Genomic DNA, 17,639 nt, shown 5'->3' with positions numbered 1-17,639 from the left:
GGCCAGCCGGGTGCATTTGCGCTATTTTGGTGGTATTTTGAGGGGGTTTCGTATTGAATTTTTCGAGTTGGCACATTTTTACAGGGGGAATATCGTTCATTCGGGGCATTTTCACTAGAAAAATGGAGCTTTCGGCACATTTCCACTTTTAGGTGGCGCAACATTAGACAAGCATCGTTAGACAAGAGTTGGCACATTTTTACAGGGGGAATATCGTTCATTCGGGGCATTTTCACTAGAAAAATGGAGCTTTCGGCACATTTCCACTTTTAGGTGGCGCAACATTAGACAAGCATCTGGCAATACTGTCTTACACTAATGAAAGGCTTTGCAGTGGTTTTCACAACAAAGAAGAGCCTGTGCATTTTCTGATAAAATTAAAAAAAATCGCAGGGGCCGTTCAGAGATATCTTAGGGTTTATGAAGAGGGGGTATCCCTGCATCCTACGCATTCATAAAAACTATAATTTGAAGGAAGCTGTATTAAAAGAGGTAGCGCTTATGAAGATAGCGCTTGAAATTTTTCTTACCAATATCCCGAGGATTTTTCGAGGCGGCACCCTATTTTCCACAACATGCTGCATATCTCAGAATTCCATGTTTGCCGCATAATTCCGCCCGCTTGCTTCAGTCTCCACCACGCCTGATACACTTCAGCCATGCTTGGCACGTGCCAACTGATGTACGTGATTTCTGAAACTGGGCACCCCTCAGCATTTTTGCACGAGGATAACGTTTAATTTTGACGTTTAAGATATATTATGAGAGGAAATCAAAGAGCTAATATAAGCAAGAACAAAAAAACAACAAGATTTTGTTTTTGTTTAGTACTCCCCCGTTGCAAAAAGCAAGTGACTAAAGCTGTAACGAGACGATATTAAAACTCAGACGAAACAATTTCGTTTTTCAAGTAAAAAGTCACGCCTAAGGCACTAAGTGTTGCCAGGTTATCAAATAGAGTATTTGTAGTATCTCTATATCGGATCGGCGAGTAGACATTTTCAGGGGGTGTTGGGGGATGGCAGCCAGGGATCTTGAATTTTGACTCAGGGGAAATTGCCAAAAGAACCTTAGACTTTGACTTGGAGTGAGGGGGCTGGACTAGATAGAAGATATTAAATGTGCCCAGCTTGTCAAAATACTTCATCAGCAATAATAACCGGCCATCCCTCCGAAAAATCCCTCCCCCCTTGAGAAATTCTCCCGTAGAAGATTCCTACCCCCCATAAAATCCTCCCACGGAAATTTCCCACCGGATAACTCCTCCCCATGGAAAACTCTTCCATACACAAAATTGAGCAGTCACAACCTCAAAATACCTCAACAACCTCAACCTCAAATAACCTCAAAATACTGATTAGATGTCCTAAGGGGTAAAAAAAAGAACCAGGCATCAAATCGGTTTTTGGACAGGAGATGGTTGGTCTCCAATCACTTCGACTTTAAAAAGAGGACTAGAACTCTCAATTTCCTAAGTTTCTGCGACCACGAGGGGGGGGGGGTTGGGGAATAAGTAGGAGGCAGCCCAATCCTATAAGGAATAAATTCTGATCGCTTTCGGGTTTAATGTTACTCTTTACTTTCATAGTAATGGCATAGACCAGAAGTATTTCCAGGAATGCAAAGGGATTATTTTCAAGGCCGTATCCAGGGGGGGGGGGGTACCCGGTTTGAACCCCCCCCCCCCCCGAAATGTTTGTTTGACTCGTAAAAAACGTAACAAAAATGGACATAAACAAATTTTGTATGTTTTTTTAGGTTTTTTATGTACCCCCCCCCCACTAAAAAAAATTAGCACCCCCTCCCCCCGAACAAAAATCCTGGATGTGCTTCTGTTATTTTTCAATTTCTGCCTGCACCTCCCCTTCCTTAGATCTAATTCTATATTTATCTGAAGACTCTTTTGGCATTAAAATGCACCCTTTGAGGCATCTGCCCCTCTCCCTAGCCACAAGAAGATCAGAGAACGCCAGTGTAGAGGTTTATAGCTCTCATCTACAAAATTTTGGAATTTTCTGTTTTTTGACAAAAAGATCGCAGATTTTTTTTTCTTTTTTTTTCCTCCACGGATTATCGTATCAAATCAAGGCTCCTAGAAGATTGGGAGAGGGGTCACTGGAACAAAAGTTAAAAGTTTAAGTGGAATTTTAAATAACCAAACAGATTGGAGGGCAAATAGCCCCCTCACCATATACCTTTTTTCCCGAGCACAACCGAATGAAATTTTTCATATAACCATCTGGTTCATCATAGAAAGGTCCAATAAATATGTGGAGGGGGCTCTGGTTATGCTTCAATCACTTTTGACTTTTAAAAAGGACACTAGAACTATCGATTTCCACGACCACTCCTTCCATATGATATAAATGTGATATAGATATAGTGATATAATGATATAGATGTGCCAATTGTAAATAATATGACAATTTTAGGTGTGACTTTTAACTCAAAAATGTCATGGATGGATCATGTAAATAATTGTATTAAGAAGGCGAATATAACGTTGCGTAATCTAGTCACAATTCGGCGATTCGGTTTTAGTCGTTTTTCGCTGTTGAATTTTTATAAACTGTGCATTCGAAGTATTTTAGAGTATGCTTGTCCTGTGTAGCATCCGAGGCTAAGTAAAGAGCAACGAAATGACCTTTAGAATGGGCAGGATCGAGCTACCCATGTGATATTAGGTCCGGAATTCACGAATTATGATGAAAGCCTTAAAATCCTAGGCTTAGAAAGACTTGGAGCCAGGCGACACCAGCTTACAATGGCCTTTGGACAGAAGCTTTTGGAGTGAAGCAAGCATCGAGATTTGCTCCCTGAACCGGGAAGAACAGAGTGTAATACAAAGCACCAGAATAAACTCAAGCCTTGTAAGCCCGTGGCTACCAACCGATACAGATTGTCTTTTCGACAGTATTTTGTGTCTCATTTTAATAAATAAGTGACAAGGAAGAGTGATTATTTAAATTATATTGTGTCTCCTTTAATTCTTGTTATTTGACATAATAAATTCGTATCGTATGGTATCGTAATAAATAAAGTGCCTCTGATATAATACAAATATAATAACAATAATAATAATGATGCATTGAATCCTTATGCCCCCTTACTATAGGCAACGCTAGACCGTTGCCAACTAATCTGGTTTGTGATGGATTCTAGTGGTTGTGACGAAAATGTGACGGACTGTTTGATTCCATTCATATTTTTTTAATTTTGTTCCTGAAAAAGGCTTATTAAATTTCATTAAAAAGTCAGACATCTCGTCATTTCACACCCATTAGGACATTGAGGTACCCATTTTGTACTTTCTCTGTATCTGCTTAATTTTGCATGTGGAGGAAGGGGGGGGGGGTACAGCCCTGGAGGGGAGCTATCGGAGGGGGGAGAGAGCTATTTTCCGGAGCTATCACTGCAACCAAATACAATCATAATCATATTCAAATGAGAACTAGTTTTAGGAAGGGATTTCAAATGGAGGGGCTGGTGGAGGTGGCAATTGACCCCGATGCTTTTTTGAGCCCTCCCTCTAGATATTAAAAAAAAAACTTTTTTTCGTATTTTCATTGAAAAATAACTTCTCCCCGTATTTTCACTGAAAAAAAAAAAAAAAAAAAAATGCCCCTTGATTTTAAAAATTAATTTACCCCCCCCCCCCCCCCCCTACTATATTTCTCTGAATTGACACTCTGGTTGTAAGGGATTCAATTTACGCAAAAAAAAAAATGCAATTCTAGAAGCCAAAAGATAGACTTTCTTTAGTGACTCATCTATTTACGATTTTTTTGATTAGTTCTGTTTTAGTGTTTTTTTTTTTTTTTTTAATTCCAGCTTATTGTAGGGCACGGATTACCGCTTAGGCAAAAACGTACTCCTAGTGGCACGGATTACCACCAAATTATGATTATTTTTGTAACTTCTACTTTTTCCATGTTATCGCACGATTTCCATATAATTTGTTGTTTAGCTTTACCAATAATTCCCCTCCCCCAAAAATTAAGCTTGGACACTGAAGAAAAAAAACCCGTAACTATTTAAAACACATATATATTTAAGGGTCAAACGCCTTGTTCGTTTACTTTCCCCAGGAAAAAAAGAACGCCCTTAGCCCTAACTATGTTTGTACATACTACTGCGTCATGTTTCGTAATCACTCCCACTGACACGTTACTGTTTATCCCGTTTATGGAAAGCAACTTCTAAGGAGCTTTCTAGTAAGGTAGGCGGAGCTTCTAACGTCATCAATATCTCTAGTGACAAGCTCCAAGGCATCTTCAGTGCCTCACCTTTGGCTGAAATTAGTAAAGAACTGAGAGCGAGAGACGAAGGCGACTCCTGAGATAACTCATCTGGATTTCTTGAAATAAAATCAGTGTTTATTTAGCCGTCGATGACAAACAGTTGGATACATGTCAAGTAATAAAAAGTGTGTAATAAGGTGGGTAATTATGGTAGTGTATCTAGACTTAATGAGGAGCCACGTGTCTTCCATATTGTATAAAACGGTAAATAGAATTTGTCAAATTGATTGGGTACTGGTGCATTATGTGGGCACCGCGAAAGAAGTCAAATTTGGTTAATGCTAATGAAATAAAATGGGATGAATATATAATAGTTTAGAAACAAATTTGGGCTATATATTTGCACATTAGGGAGGGGTGGGGGGTAAAGCATATATTAAATACGTAACTTAACCTAGGTACCTCCCCCCCCCCAAACCCCTAAAAACAATCATTTAAATATCGAACTCCATGAGAAACAACACTGCAATCAATTTAGGTCTTGCAAATAGCCGTCTGACGCGTTTTGTCGGGTAACTGTATCATTTCCCGTTTGACATTCCACATACAGTATATAGCGGTGCCCGCATAATGCACCAGTACCATTGATTGTAGGGAACCATTGGAAGAGAACGCCTCTTCTGAAGGAAACACTATAAAACAAAAAAGTATTACTATTCAAGGGCGTGTCCATCATTTTTCTTCGGGGGGGGGGGGATAAAACGTAAAATTCCAGCTACCTTTGATGAGCTACTTTTTTTTAAATGAGCTATTCTTTACTATTTTAGAAAGGGGTAAATTTAGGAAAATGTCTTACCATAATGTTTACCATAAAACCAACCATAAAATCTACCTCTACTCCTTCCTATAGAGTCTAGAGGGCACTGACCTTTGAAGACCGTTGAAAATCTTTGTGTTTTAGAAGTGAAACCTTGCAAAATAGATCTTCTGTTTAAATGAAATACAATAAAAGTGTTTTCAGATTCACAAACTTGGTCAATCCCCATTTGTAGGGATTCAAAGATCTGTCAATACATTTCCTAAATTAAAGAAAAAATGATATGGCTCAAAATTCTGTTCAAATAATAGGAATTGCATTTTCAAAACTAAAACCAGAGGAAAAGAAACTGAAAATTCAGGTGTAATGTTGTTTTGTCAAAATTCCAGTAAGTGTGGACCTGTCAATTAGGCAGATTTTTAAGACTTAGAAATCGGAAAAGAGTTAACATAGTAGCTTGGCAATACCTTCCCAGATTAGGTTTTTGGCCTCGATTCATTACTGAAAGCTTCAATTTCTTATTCTAACGCCTTTCCAAGACAGTAAGAAGTAGCTTGTCTAGAATTTTACCATAAAACTTTATAACGCATCAAAAAATTGCTGATGTTACTTTTTTATGATTAGGTCTTCTTGTTTTTTTTTGTCGGGCGGGGGGGGGGGTCAAACACAGTACCCCCTGGATAAGGCCTTGGTAGCATTTGATTTCTTATTTAGTGTAATTAGTAAAAATATATAAGATTGCGTAACTGACATAGGGACGAGGTGAATACATTGTTCGATTCCTTTCTAAATATAATAATTCATCCAATTGCAAAGCCCCCCCCCCCGCCTGATGGTCCAACATATTCCCCAGGGAAGAAATACAACTAAAAGAAAACACTCAGACAATGAAATTCTTACTTTAAATATGAAATTTTAGTTTCAATACATCAGATTACCATGTTCTCTTCCATTATTATCCAATTTTTAGACTTATTTTATTAGATTTTGGAAATTACGCAATCGCAGAAGGAAATAAATTCCAGGCTGTGAAGCTAATTGGTTTAACGTAAGAGGAAAATGTAAGACTAGATTGATTTAATGGAGAAATACATTATCAGGGCCATGTATGGGACCATCAGGGGGGGGGTTCATTTTGTAGTGAATTGATTCTTATATTTGAAAAGAGCATAAAAAATGAATCAAGTAGTGTGGTCACCTTTTCCTTATGTCAGTTATTGTATGTCGTATATGTTTAAGGTTCTGGTTAAGAAAGCGGTAAACACACGCAAAATAGATGCTAAAAAAACTAGTCAAACGTGTATCTTTCAATAGATCGCAATTAGATCAATTGTATCGCAAACTGCGGTTGTCACTGCGTTTACAATATTTGAACTATTATTTTTGGGGTTTAGGGGGAAAAGAGTACCTAGGTTAGGTTACGTATTTAATATATGCTGTGTTTTACTGTTTAATTTATGTGTTTAATATAAGCTGTGTGTGTGCCCTTCTCTAAAGGTAACATTACATAGTGGTGTCAGTTCATGAAAACTAGGGGCGAATTTAGGGGGGAGGCAGGATAAATTTGTCGCTTTTTTCGAACTCCCCAGTGGAAATAGAAAAAAAAGATATATTATTTTAATGAAAATAGCCTACCCACCAACAAAGCTGTTCTTTAAAAACCAGAGAGAGGCTGAATTTTTTGCAGGGGGTGGGGGATGGGGGTGCCATGCCCCCCAACTTACACCATACAATAACGAAACTCTTACTTTAATACATTCAGAAAATGTTCAATAATTAGATTGTCAAAGTTAATTCAAATTTAACTTCAGCCCTTGGCGAAAAAGAAAGACTTGCAAAAAAGAAAGATTTTGTTCGTTTACAACAAACAATTTCAAATCTATTTGAATTCTATTTTATTTCATGTTCTATCCAAATTCTCATTCATTTATACATATATTCGTTAGCTATATTTCTGTTTGTATCAGAAGTTTTAAAAAAGACCAACAAAACAGCTGGTGTTAAATTTAGCCTAGGGGTATATTTAGGGGAGGGGGTTTAACTTGAGGTGGCTCTGAAAATCCAACCACGATTTTAGTTCAAAATTGGTTATAGAGATGGTGGCCAGCGTTTACCCCCCTCCCCGGTGAATACACCTCTGGAAAATACCCCCCCCCCCCGGAAAATAACCCTCCTGGAAAATATTCCCCCGCGGAAAGTACCCACCACGGAAAATACCCCCCCCCCCCGCGGAAAATACACCCCCTCCTGAAAATGCCCCCGGAAAATATCCCCCGTAGAAAATATCCCCCCCCCCAAAAAAAATACCCCCTGTGGAAAATAAGGCTTTCCAAATTTGAGAATTTTATTTGAGTTTTATATTTTTAATTTCCGTAGGGGGATGGAATTTTGATACTTGTGTATTATGTGCCACTCACTCAAGTTTACGCTGTATAAAATTCGAGAATAACGATTTTTTGTTAGTTTCTTCGTCACTTTAGAAATAAGTTTGCGCTATAGATTTGCACATGGGGGGGGGGTAAGAATAACGGATCTGCATGCAAAATGTGTTTGGTACAATTATTCTGCATATTAGATAGATAGACAAATAAGTGTATTTTGAAGCCAAATATACGGCAATGAACACAGTAAAGTAACATAAATGAATATAGTGAATGGTGGGGGGTGTTTAACCCCCCAAAATGCCCTCCCCCACGAAAACTCCCTCCCCTCCTTCTGAAAGTAATCCCCGTGGAAAATACCCTCCCACTCCCCCTGTGGAAACTAAGGTTTCTAAATTTGAAACTTTTATTTGAGTTTTTTAACAGTAAAAAAGAAATATAAAACCATGTATTGTCAGTTTGATATACATATTCTGGTATCTATTCCTTATAATCTTAATACTTCTTTATTTGTTAAAGTCAAAAAAGTGAAAACATTTAAAATTTATTTTGTAGGGGGGCCATGACCCCTCCCCCTTTCCGGTGCCCATGGCCTCTTTAAGCCAAAAATGAGTAGAAATAAATTCAAATAATTTTCCAAGCGTAAAACTACCACAAATCACCATAAATAGATAAATTGAACTTAAAACGAACAGAAATAACAATAAATAACATATTCAAACTCAAAATAGCAACAATTAACATGAGTACGGCTGACAACCCCCACACCTCCTCAAGACCAGAAAGTAATTTGCACTTTACTGAAAACAAAATATAGTTTAAATGTTTTCACTTTTTTGACTTCAACAAATAAAGAAGTATTAAGACTATAAGGAATAGATATCACAATATGTATATCAAACTGACAATACACTTTTTCTTTTTTTTTTCAGGAAAGTGCAAATTATTTTCTGGTCTGAAGAAGACATGGGTGTTGTCAGCCATACTCCTTTTACTTTTTGCTCGTTTTGAGTTTGACTAGGTTATCTATTATAATTTCTGTTAGTTTTGGGTTTCATTTATATATTAATAGGGATCTGTGGTAGTTTTAGACTTGGAAGATAAGAAAATCAAACTAGAATTCGACACCGCTTTTGTCCGTAAAAATTTAGACAATTTCTAATTTGTTGGTTCCCATAGCCGACCATCCTCTCAAAGGGTAGCCAAACCGTCTTAAACTCCTTGATAACATATATTTTGGATTCATTCTAATGACTTCTCATTTAAACTGTTTTTCTTCTTCATTTTTTTTTTTAATTTGGCACCCGCTACTGCCAAAAATTGTAGAAAATCATATTGAGCCTTTTCAACACAAATGGATTTGTCGGGTTTTTTTCTAAGTTTTTTTACACACTTCTGGTGTGTAAATTCCTCTTTTTCCCGTTCCTTAGCACTTTTCAACAAAACTATAAAAAAAACTCAAATAAAAGTTTCAAATTTAGAAACCTTATTTTCCACAGGGGGAGAGGGTATTTTCCACGAGGGTATTTTCCAAAGAGGGGGTATTTTCCGCGGAGTTTACTTTCTGAAGGAGGGGGGTATTTTTAGTGGGGGAGGGCATTTTTCGGGGGTTAAACTCCCCCCCCCCCCCAATTCACTACATTTATGTTATTTTACTGTGTTCATGGCCGTAAATTTGGCTTTAAAATACACTTATTTGTCTATCTATCTAATATGCAGAATAATTGTACCAAACACATTTTGCACTCAGACCCTTTATGCTCACCCCCCCCCCCCTAATGTGCAAATCTATAGCGCAAATTTATTTCTAAAGTAACGAAGAAACTAACAAAAAACTGGTGTTTTCTCAAATTTTACACAGCGTAAACTTGAGTGAGTGGCGCATAATACACAAGTACCACAATTCCATCCCTTACGGAAATTAAAAAAATAAAACTCAACTAAAATTCTCAAATTTGAAAGCCTTATTTTCAACGGGGGTATTTTTGGGGGGGTGGTAGTTTTTGGGGAAAGGGTATTTTCTGGGGGGGGGGTATTCGCCTAGAACCAATTTTTGTGGGGGTGGGAGGATTTAAAAGACAAGGATTTTCCCGTTTTTGGCTTCTCTTCCATGAGTTTCTGAACCTTAAAGGAAACCACACACCCTGGCCTTAACTTTGAATGCTCACAAGATACCATGCACTGTTTTATTTTTTTGTCTAAAGGCAGCTGACTATGTCTCATTACCCATATTGCACGCCCCCAGAAGGTTTAACTAATGATTACGAATCTTATGCACATTGTGGCAATTACACCCTGTTTTGTATCACGACTTGGGGATCAAGTTGGAACTTTCAGCTTAGTTTTTTGGAGAGGAAGGGGTAATAGGAAGAGGATTTTGGGGGAAGGGGCAGACTTTTTTCTCCGATCATCACAAAGAGTATACGCTACATTTTTTTTATTTGTTTGCCTTATGTTATCCGGCAGGTATTTGGACTTGTGTAAGATAATTACCTCCAAAGAAGGCTTTATTGCCTGTAAAAGTAAAGGATACATAAATGATTTTTCAACATTAGTTTGAATAGCTTCAAGAAAGGAATAAAAGTAAGCACTAAATATACCTATAAAATGTAAATATATATACATATATATATATATATATATATATATATATATATATATATATATATATATATATATATATATATATATATATATATATATATATATATATATATATATATATATATATATATATATATATATATATATATATATATATAATAAGTATTTTTCGAAGCCTGGGCGGAAAAACGTGAAATCAGTATTAGAGTGCCTAAAAACGCAAGTTTTTTCTTTATTGATCACTTGGCTTTCTTATCTTGTATTAAAAGTCTTTAGTTTATAGTTTGAACTAGGCGTTTAAGGGCAACTCGTCAAGACGTAGTCCTACCTTGAGTAGGGTTCACCCCGCAGAGCCGGAGGTAGATTTTTTCTCAAGGGGGGGGAGGGGCAAATTTAGACTTTGCCGCATTCTGCCGCAGCATCAATACTGTAAATATTACAATTTTTGCAAAAAGAATAATAAAATTTGAGCCTTTTTGCCACTCCCAGGTGTGCCGCATGGGGTGCTTGCCCCCTCTAGTAGTCTAGCCCCCCTGTATCCAGCCCTGACACCTCATCCGGAATACCTAAAAACGAGCTGCGCCCGCCGATCTGTCGCCACATGGAATAGCCTCCCAGCAGAGCTAATCCATGAAAATGCCTAGCTTGAGACATTCAAGCGAAGGTACAATAAATATATAAAAGCTGAAAATAAAATGAGGAAATTAACAAGGGTAGCGGCATATCAAACATTGTTGATGGAGCTGCGAACATTGTAAACAAAAAAAAGTCATAAACGAAAATGAATATAAATTGATATGTAAACTTTCCTACTGACGACTCTTACTTAGTTGAGCAGAATCTTTAAAAACAAACCCTAAAGTGGCTAAATTTTTTTTCTTGCCTAACCATATACCATAACCATAGTAAGAATAACCATATACCATAGCCGAAAATCATAAAAGAGCTGAATTGGTTTTTCTAGCCCCAAATAGATTCATGCAAAAAATAGTCGAGTAGCATAAATAATCGATTTTTTTTTCTTTGCTCAATAATTATAGTTTGGGCAAAATATAGCTGAAACCTCTAAAATAGCCAGAATAGTCTTTCTTGTCCCAAGTTAATATAAGAAAAATAATTTTTTTTAAAAACGTCGTACTTGTCGGTTATTGGAAACACATTCAAAAATTACGCCTAGGTTACATCTCAAGAAACCAGCTTCATGGCTATACAATACATTGGACTTGTATAATTTGGACTACGTATTTGCACATTAGGGATGGGGTTTAGGTTACGTTATTTTAGGTTAGATTGGGTCAGGCTAGGTTGGGTTAGGTTAGGTTTTCGTTGGGTTAGGGGGTTACAAAAGGATTTGTTTCGGGGGAGGGGGGGTACAAAAAAGACTAAAGAACGCACCAAAAATTTGTTTATATTCATTCATGTTACGTTTTTACGAGTTGGACCAACATTTCAGAGGGGGGTACCAACAACGTTTCGAAATTTGGGCGTTTTAAATTTAAAAATAGTTTTATTATTGATTGCTTATGCAATGCCATTTTTCGTTCAAAAGCAAAAATTTAATAAGGTTTCTCTAGGACCCATAATATTTACAGAATATCATTTTTATTTAATGTTTGATTTTTCTGAGGGGAAAAGAAAACTTCCAAGATGCTTTACGCAAACCTGCCACTAGAATATTTTTTTTTTACTTTTCTTCAAACTTTCAACTTTTTAACAAGAATAAGAAAAATGGGCCATAGAAAATATTTATAATTTTTTCAAAAGTCCAAAACAGAAAAATTTTGCTTTAAAAGACTATTGCTAAAAAACTATTGAAAAGGGAAAATTCCTCAAAGAAGACTTATAGTCTGTTTTCACTATCCCAACAAAATAGTTGTTAGTAACAAATTTATCAAAGACTGTGTTTCTGTGAACTAACCGACAATTGTTACCGAAAATCGTTAGTGGATTCCTCTGTTAATTCGAAACGTTGTTGAAAATCTCCAGGTAACTATCCCCTTTTTTTAATTAAAATATAGCAAAATTTTGCTTCAAAGGATTATTACCCAGAACGGCTGACGAGAAAAATTTCTCAAAGTATATTTTTAAGAAGAAACCTGTATACGCTGTCCTTGCAGGAAAAAAAATTGTTGGCCAGAACTTAATTAACAATTGCATTTCCGCGAGTCAATAGAAATTTAGGTACTGTTGCACTAAACGGACTCTTTTATATAGTACTAGTTTGGTTAATGCTAATGAAATAAAATAATTAGGATGAATATATAATAGTTTAGAAACGAATTTGGGCTATATATTTGCTCGTTAGAGGAGGTGGAACAAAGCATAGCATATATTAAATACGTAACCTAACCTAACCTTGGTACCTTCCCCCCCCCCCAAACCCCAAAAACAACAATTTAAATATCGTATACGCAATTAAAAGCACGCTATACATTGTATTTCTCTACAGCGGTGTCTTGTATCATCCCGTGAAAACCGATTTTTCAACGTGTCTCGAGTTTGAGATATAAAAAGAGTCCCTTTAATACAACAGTACTGAAATTTATAAAAGACAATTGTTAATGAATTTCTCGGTAAATTCGTAACATTATTGAAGAAAATTGTTGATTGATTTCGAGCATGAAACTAAAAAAAACTAAAAATTCCAAGAACAAAAATAAACCTATAAATTTTCCCATTTTAGGTTATAATTGTAGAGGAGTTTTGTGTCTACAATTTTATTTCGCCTTTACATACTAGTTTTTTAAGTTATGAATGATGTCTTAATTATCAGTGAAACTTTTGATAATTAGCATTTATATTAAAACATAAAATTGTGAAGAATATATTCCGTAGAACTAACAGAATTTTTTTTTAGCAACAAAAGGATACTAATTAAAGCAAAGTATTTTTATTCGGGATTAAAAAAAAAATAAAGGAAAAAAAACACAATATTTGCTCAATTGTCGATTTTTCTCAGAAAAAAAGGTTGAAGTACCAAGGAGAACGAAAATGAAATCTGATCGTTTTACCCGGTTAAGCGTAAACTTACAGATATAGCCATATATTTGAATATATATATATATATATATATATATATATATATATATATATATATATATATATATATATATATATATATATATATATATATATATATATATATATATATATATATATATATATATATATATATAGTATATAAAAAAATATATATATATATATATATATATATATATATATATATATATATATATATATATATATATATATATATATATAAAAAAATATATATATATATATATATATATATATATATATATATATATATATATATATATATATATATATATATATATATATATATATATATATATATATATATATATATATATATATATATATATATATATATATATATATATATATATATATATATTTATATATTCATACAATATGCAGCTATGATCTTTTTGGTAGTAGTGGAAGCCAAATCTAGAAATGTGGACACAAATCAGCCAAAAAAAAAAAAAAAAAAAAAAGATTAGCAGCAAATGGCTAAAGAACAGTTAACTTACCCTTGAAGCTTAAGAACTCTTTGGGAATCAACAGATTAATAGTATTTAATTGCTATGGACAAAAATGCTTATCAAATTTGGATAGCTATTTTTGATTATTTTTTTTCACGGTTCAACGTGGCAACACTGACGAAAATGTGGTACTGCCTTACCAACTTCATAGTTTTGAAACAGCTAAAAGAAAATATTAGAAAATTGCGGCTTTCAGGCATGAATGGATCAAAACGTTGGTCCAGGGGGGGGATTTTTTTGTCCTTTGTACTTTACATTTCTCAAACTCACCAAAAACTGAACAGGTGAATCTATATGAGTTTTGTTGAATTCGAAATTCCTACGCGCGATATAACTGAACCATGAAGAACGATGAAATGTGATCAATTAACAAACTTGTCCCAAACAATTTAGTGAACAGAGTTTTGTTATTATTTCTATTTTATTTTCTTTTTTAATTATAACTTAAATTGCTCCTTTTATTTTTGGAAGTTAAAATTCTGAGGCAGGATCATGCCTAGGAAGGCCTCTGCTCTTTGAAATATCACATGTGAAATTTACAGCGTATTTTCAATCTTTTTTCATGCAAAGGCTCTTTAACCCCCCCCCCCCTATATAACAAGAAAAAATGAATCCTGGCCACTGACGTAAATGGACCTCCATAAAAATTAATTCCTTTTTATGCTTGCTAGGCCACTATTTAGTTTAAACTATTTTTCAAAGTTAACTTCTATAGATTAGATAACGAGTGGATACTGCTATAATACATGAAGATTTTTCTAGAAGAAGATACTGTTTTATGCTGGATGCTTTCTGCATAACAGCACTAAATTCATCTTCAGCCAAGGAACTTCAATATTTCTCAATTCCTTTTCGGCTTTATAGACATACTTGACCTGATTTCAGAATCTTTAAAAAATTATCCTTTTTTGCAAGTGCTGTATTCTAACGAGTTTCCCGTATTGATTTCAACTTTGTGACGTCAATGGAAGCCGGTTACCTCGATACGAATGGCCTAGGATGGCACGGGCGTCAGGTGGAAACTGGAAAAGTTCGTCCCAGTTCAATATGTCGCTTAGCATCGGAAACTTGAGGTGCAGCTAGGATACATTATTAAAGAACCTGGGTTTTCTTTTGATTTGGCTTAAGAATGGATAAGGCTTTCTCTTCTAAAGATTGGGATATTTTAGTTATACATTAAGATCAGCATAAAAAATGTTAGAAATTTTAACCGAAAAGAAGTTTTATATAAGAATTGTCTTAAGAACCAAACCGGTCTTAAAAATATGGGGTTATTTATTTGTTCAGAAATAACAAATAATCCGATTGGCTTGCGAAAATATGTGAAAGGTATCAACCAATTAAATTAAAGAACGATAATTACGATTGAATTACAGGGAAGTAATTTTTCTAACCCTTTTCTTGTAGATTATAATTATTTGAATATATCCCAGTTTACCCCCTTTTTGTGCTGTGGTAGAAACAGACATATAAATAAAGTGATACCGAAACCTATGAAACAGCGATGTAAATACAATGTGGTGCTAAAACTGTAGTAATATTAATATTTTCTGTTCATTATGTTTTCTGTTCCAGCCCGTTCACCACGGTGTTTTAGTATGATAGGAACAGGCACATCAGTAAATTGTTGATCAAATTTTTTCAACGGTCAGATAAGTAGAGCAGAGTGTTAACGCTGTCGTAGCATGGTATTTTCTGTTCATTAAGTTTTCTGTTTATTCCTGTTCGACGCTATATTTTGTTATGGTAGGAACAGACACATGAGTAAACCGATGCTCAATTCTGTTCAATGTGTCATGTAAATACAGCGTAGTGTCAAAAATATAGCCACCTAGATATTTTCTGTTCATTCAAGTTCAACACGGTGCAGAACTATGGCAGGAACTAACACATGAGAAAAGCGCTACCCAAGCTTGTTCAACGGTCAAGGCAGCGTATAACACTGTAGTGACCTTAATATTTTCTGCTCATCAAGTTTTCCGTTCTATATGATTCAAGACGGTGTTTTGCTCTGTCGAGAACAGGCACATGAGATAAAGCGGTATCCAAGCCTGTTAAACAATCATGTAAATAAAGTGCAGTGTCATGACCGCAGGGACCTTGTTTTTTTCTCTTCGTCTTCTTTTCTCTTCATTCCACTTCAACACCAATATTGCTGTGGTAGGAACAGTCACATGAGTAAAGCAGTATCCAAGCCTGTTAAACAATCATGTAAATAAAGTGCAGTGTCATGACCGCAGGGACCTTGTTTTTTTCTCTTCGTCTTCTTTTCTCTTCATTCCACTTCAACACCAATATTGCTGTGGTAGGAACAGACACATGGGCAAAGCGGTATCCAAGCCTGTTAAACAATCATGTAAATAAAGTGCAGTGTCATGACCGCAGGGACCTTGTTTTTTCTCTTCGTCTTCTTTTCTCTTCATTCCACTTCAACACCAATATTGCTGTGGTAGGAACAGACACATGGGCAAAGCGGTATCCAAGCCTGTTAAACAATCATGTAAATAAAGTGCAGTGTCATGACCGCAGGGACCTTGTTTTTTCTCTTCGTCTTCTTTTCTCTTCATTCCACTTCAACACCAATATTGCTGTGGTAGGAACAGACACATGGGCAAAGCGGTGCCGATGCTTGGTCGACGGTCATGTAAATTTAGTGCAGTGTTAACACTGCAGTAGCCTTGATATTTTCTGTGCAGTGTGTTTTCTGTTCAACCTGATTCAAGACGTTCTTTTGCTATGGTAGAAACAGCCCCATGAGTAAAGCGATGTCTCAGCCGGTTAAACGAGCGTGGAGACATAGTGCAGTGTTAAAATCGTCGTAACTTGCAGATTTTATTGGGCAACAACACTTCGAATGAATTTTAAAGACAAAATTAGGCCTGCTTCCACCGTCCCAATTGTCATAGACAACTTTCTACTAGTTTATGAAAACAGCATTGTTAAATAACAAAATTTTGTATTAACAAATCGTGGAAACTTTCTGATTGGGAAAAATTCTAAAAATGGAGCCCTTTAAAAGTAAACAAAGATTTAAAATAACATCTCAAACTTCAAAACAAGTATAAATGTTCAATAAAAATTTTAAAATACAAAACTTGACGCTGGTTATTTATTAAATGCATACACTTCCAAGTTGTATTTTTACAACAAATCCATCAACAACTTTATCTAACAATTTCCGCTAGAGAATTTCACTATTAACAATTTTGTATTAGCTAACAGGAACATAGATGTTAGCGGAATTATTAAAAAAAAATTCTGGGACTGGGACAACATGGCTATTGTAAGACAGCACTGTGTCATCGAGGTAAAGTGTAATTTGATTTGCATAAATAAGTTTCAACCCCACTATCCTCCCCTTCTCGACCTTCCCTTGTCAGAGGGTTGTATATGTCAAATGTATGGCCAATTGATCTAAGCTTTTAAAAATACGTTACAAACCAAAAGGCAAAAAACATACTATATTATAGACTAAAAATAATTATGATGAAAGTAATGAAAAGTAGAATTGAACCTTGACACGAAAAACAAATCATTGCTTCTAACCCTACACAACATATTGTCGCACCTAAATTTCCGATCTGACATTTTCACACTTCTGAATTAGCCTATGACCAAAGAATAGTTTTTAAGCTGTTCTCAAAGGGAAAAGATAAGGATGGGTGGTAGTGAGTGAGTAAGTAGGGTTTTATAAAGGGCGACGTTTACCAATACAAGGTTATAAACTTCGGGTTTTTTGGTAATTTGTTTATTTAATAAAACCCTTTTGTATTTAAAAAAATCCTCTCTTTGAAACCAGCTTAGAAAACGATTTTGGGGAATTATCTGAGAACTGTAGTAATGTCTGGTGCGATATTTAGACGTGACAGTGGCAATATACGGATGATTTATACATCTGCAATTACACCCAATTAGTTTATAACGTTTTCTTCAAAAATGAAAATTTAACCTAAATTTTAAAAGGGGGCTGAAAAACACCATATTATGCATGTTATCATGTTTAAAAGAGAAACAGAAGAAAAGTGAG

General features: G+C 35.3%; 1 protein-coding gene across 3 annotated transcripts in view; it reads left to right on the top strand.

The window, feature by feature from the left end:
- Positions 1-4,327: 4,327 nt before the first annotated feature.
- Positions 4,328-17,639, top strand: part of klu (zinc finger protein klumpfuss) — a 29,391-nt gene continuing 16,079 nt past the window's right edge. Inside the window, exon 1 of one of the 3 annotated variants that reach the window (XM_089097970.1) lies at positions 4,328-4,438. Coding sequence is in view for 1 of the 3 variants with exons in the window: in XM_089097969.1 (XP_088954095.1) it covers positions 4,410-4,416 (7 nt within the window). In the remaining 2 variants the exon portion in view is untranslated. The remainder of the gene's footprint in view (positions 4,439-17,639) is intronic. The other 2 variants (XM_089097971.1, XM_089097969.1) reach the window with 2 other exon arrangements.

This window comes from Artemia sp. Qi Xiang Cuo, chromosome 12 (genome assembly GCF_049724085.1).
Source record: "Artemia sp. Qi Xiang Cuo chromosome 12, ASM4972408v1, whole genome shotgun sequence".
Taxonomy (NCBI): domain Eukaryota; kingdom Metazoa; phylum Arthropoda; class Branchiopoda; order Anostraca; family Artemiidae; genus Artemia; species Artemia sp. Qi Xiang Cuo.
Note: the sequence above shows the minus strand (reverse complement) of the source record. Positions and strands in the feature narration are given on the sequence as shown.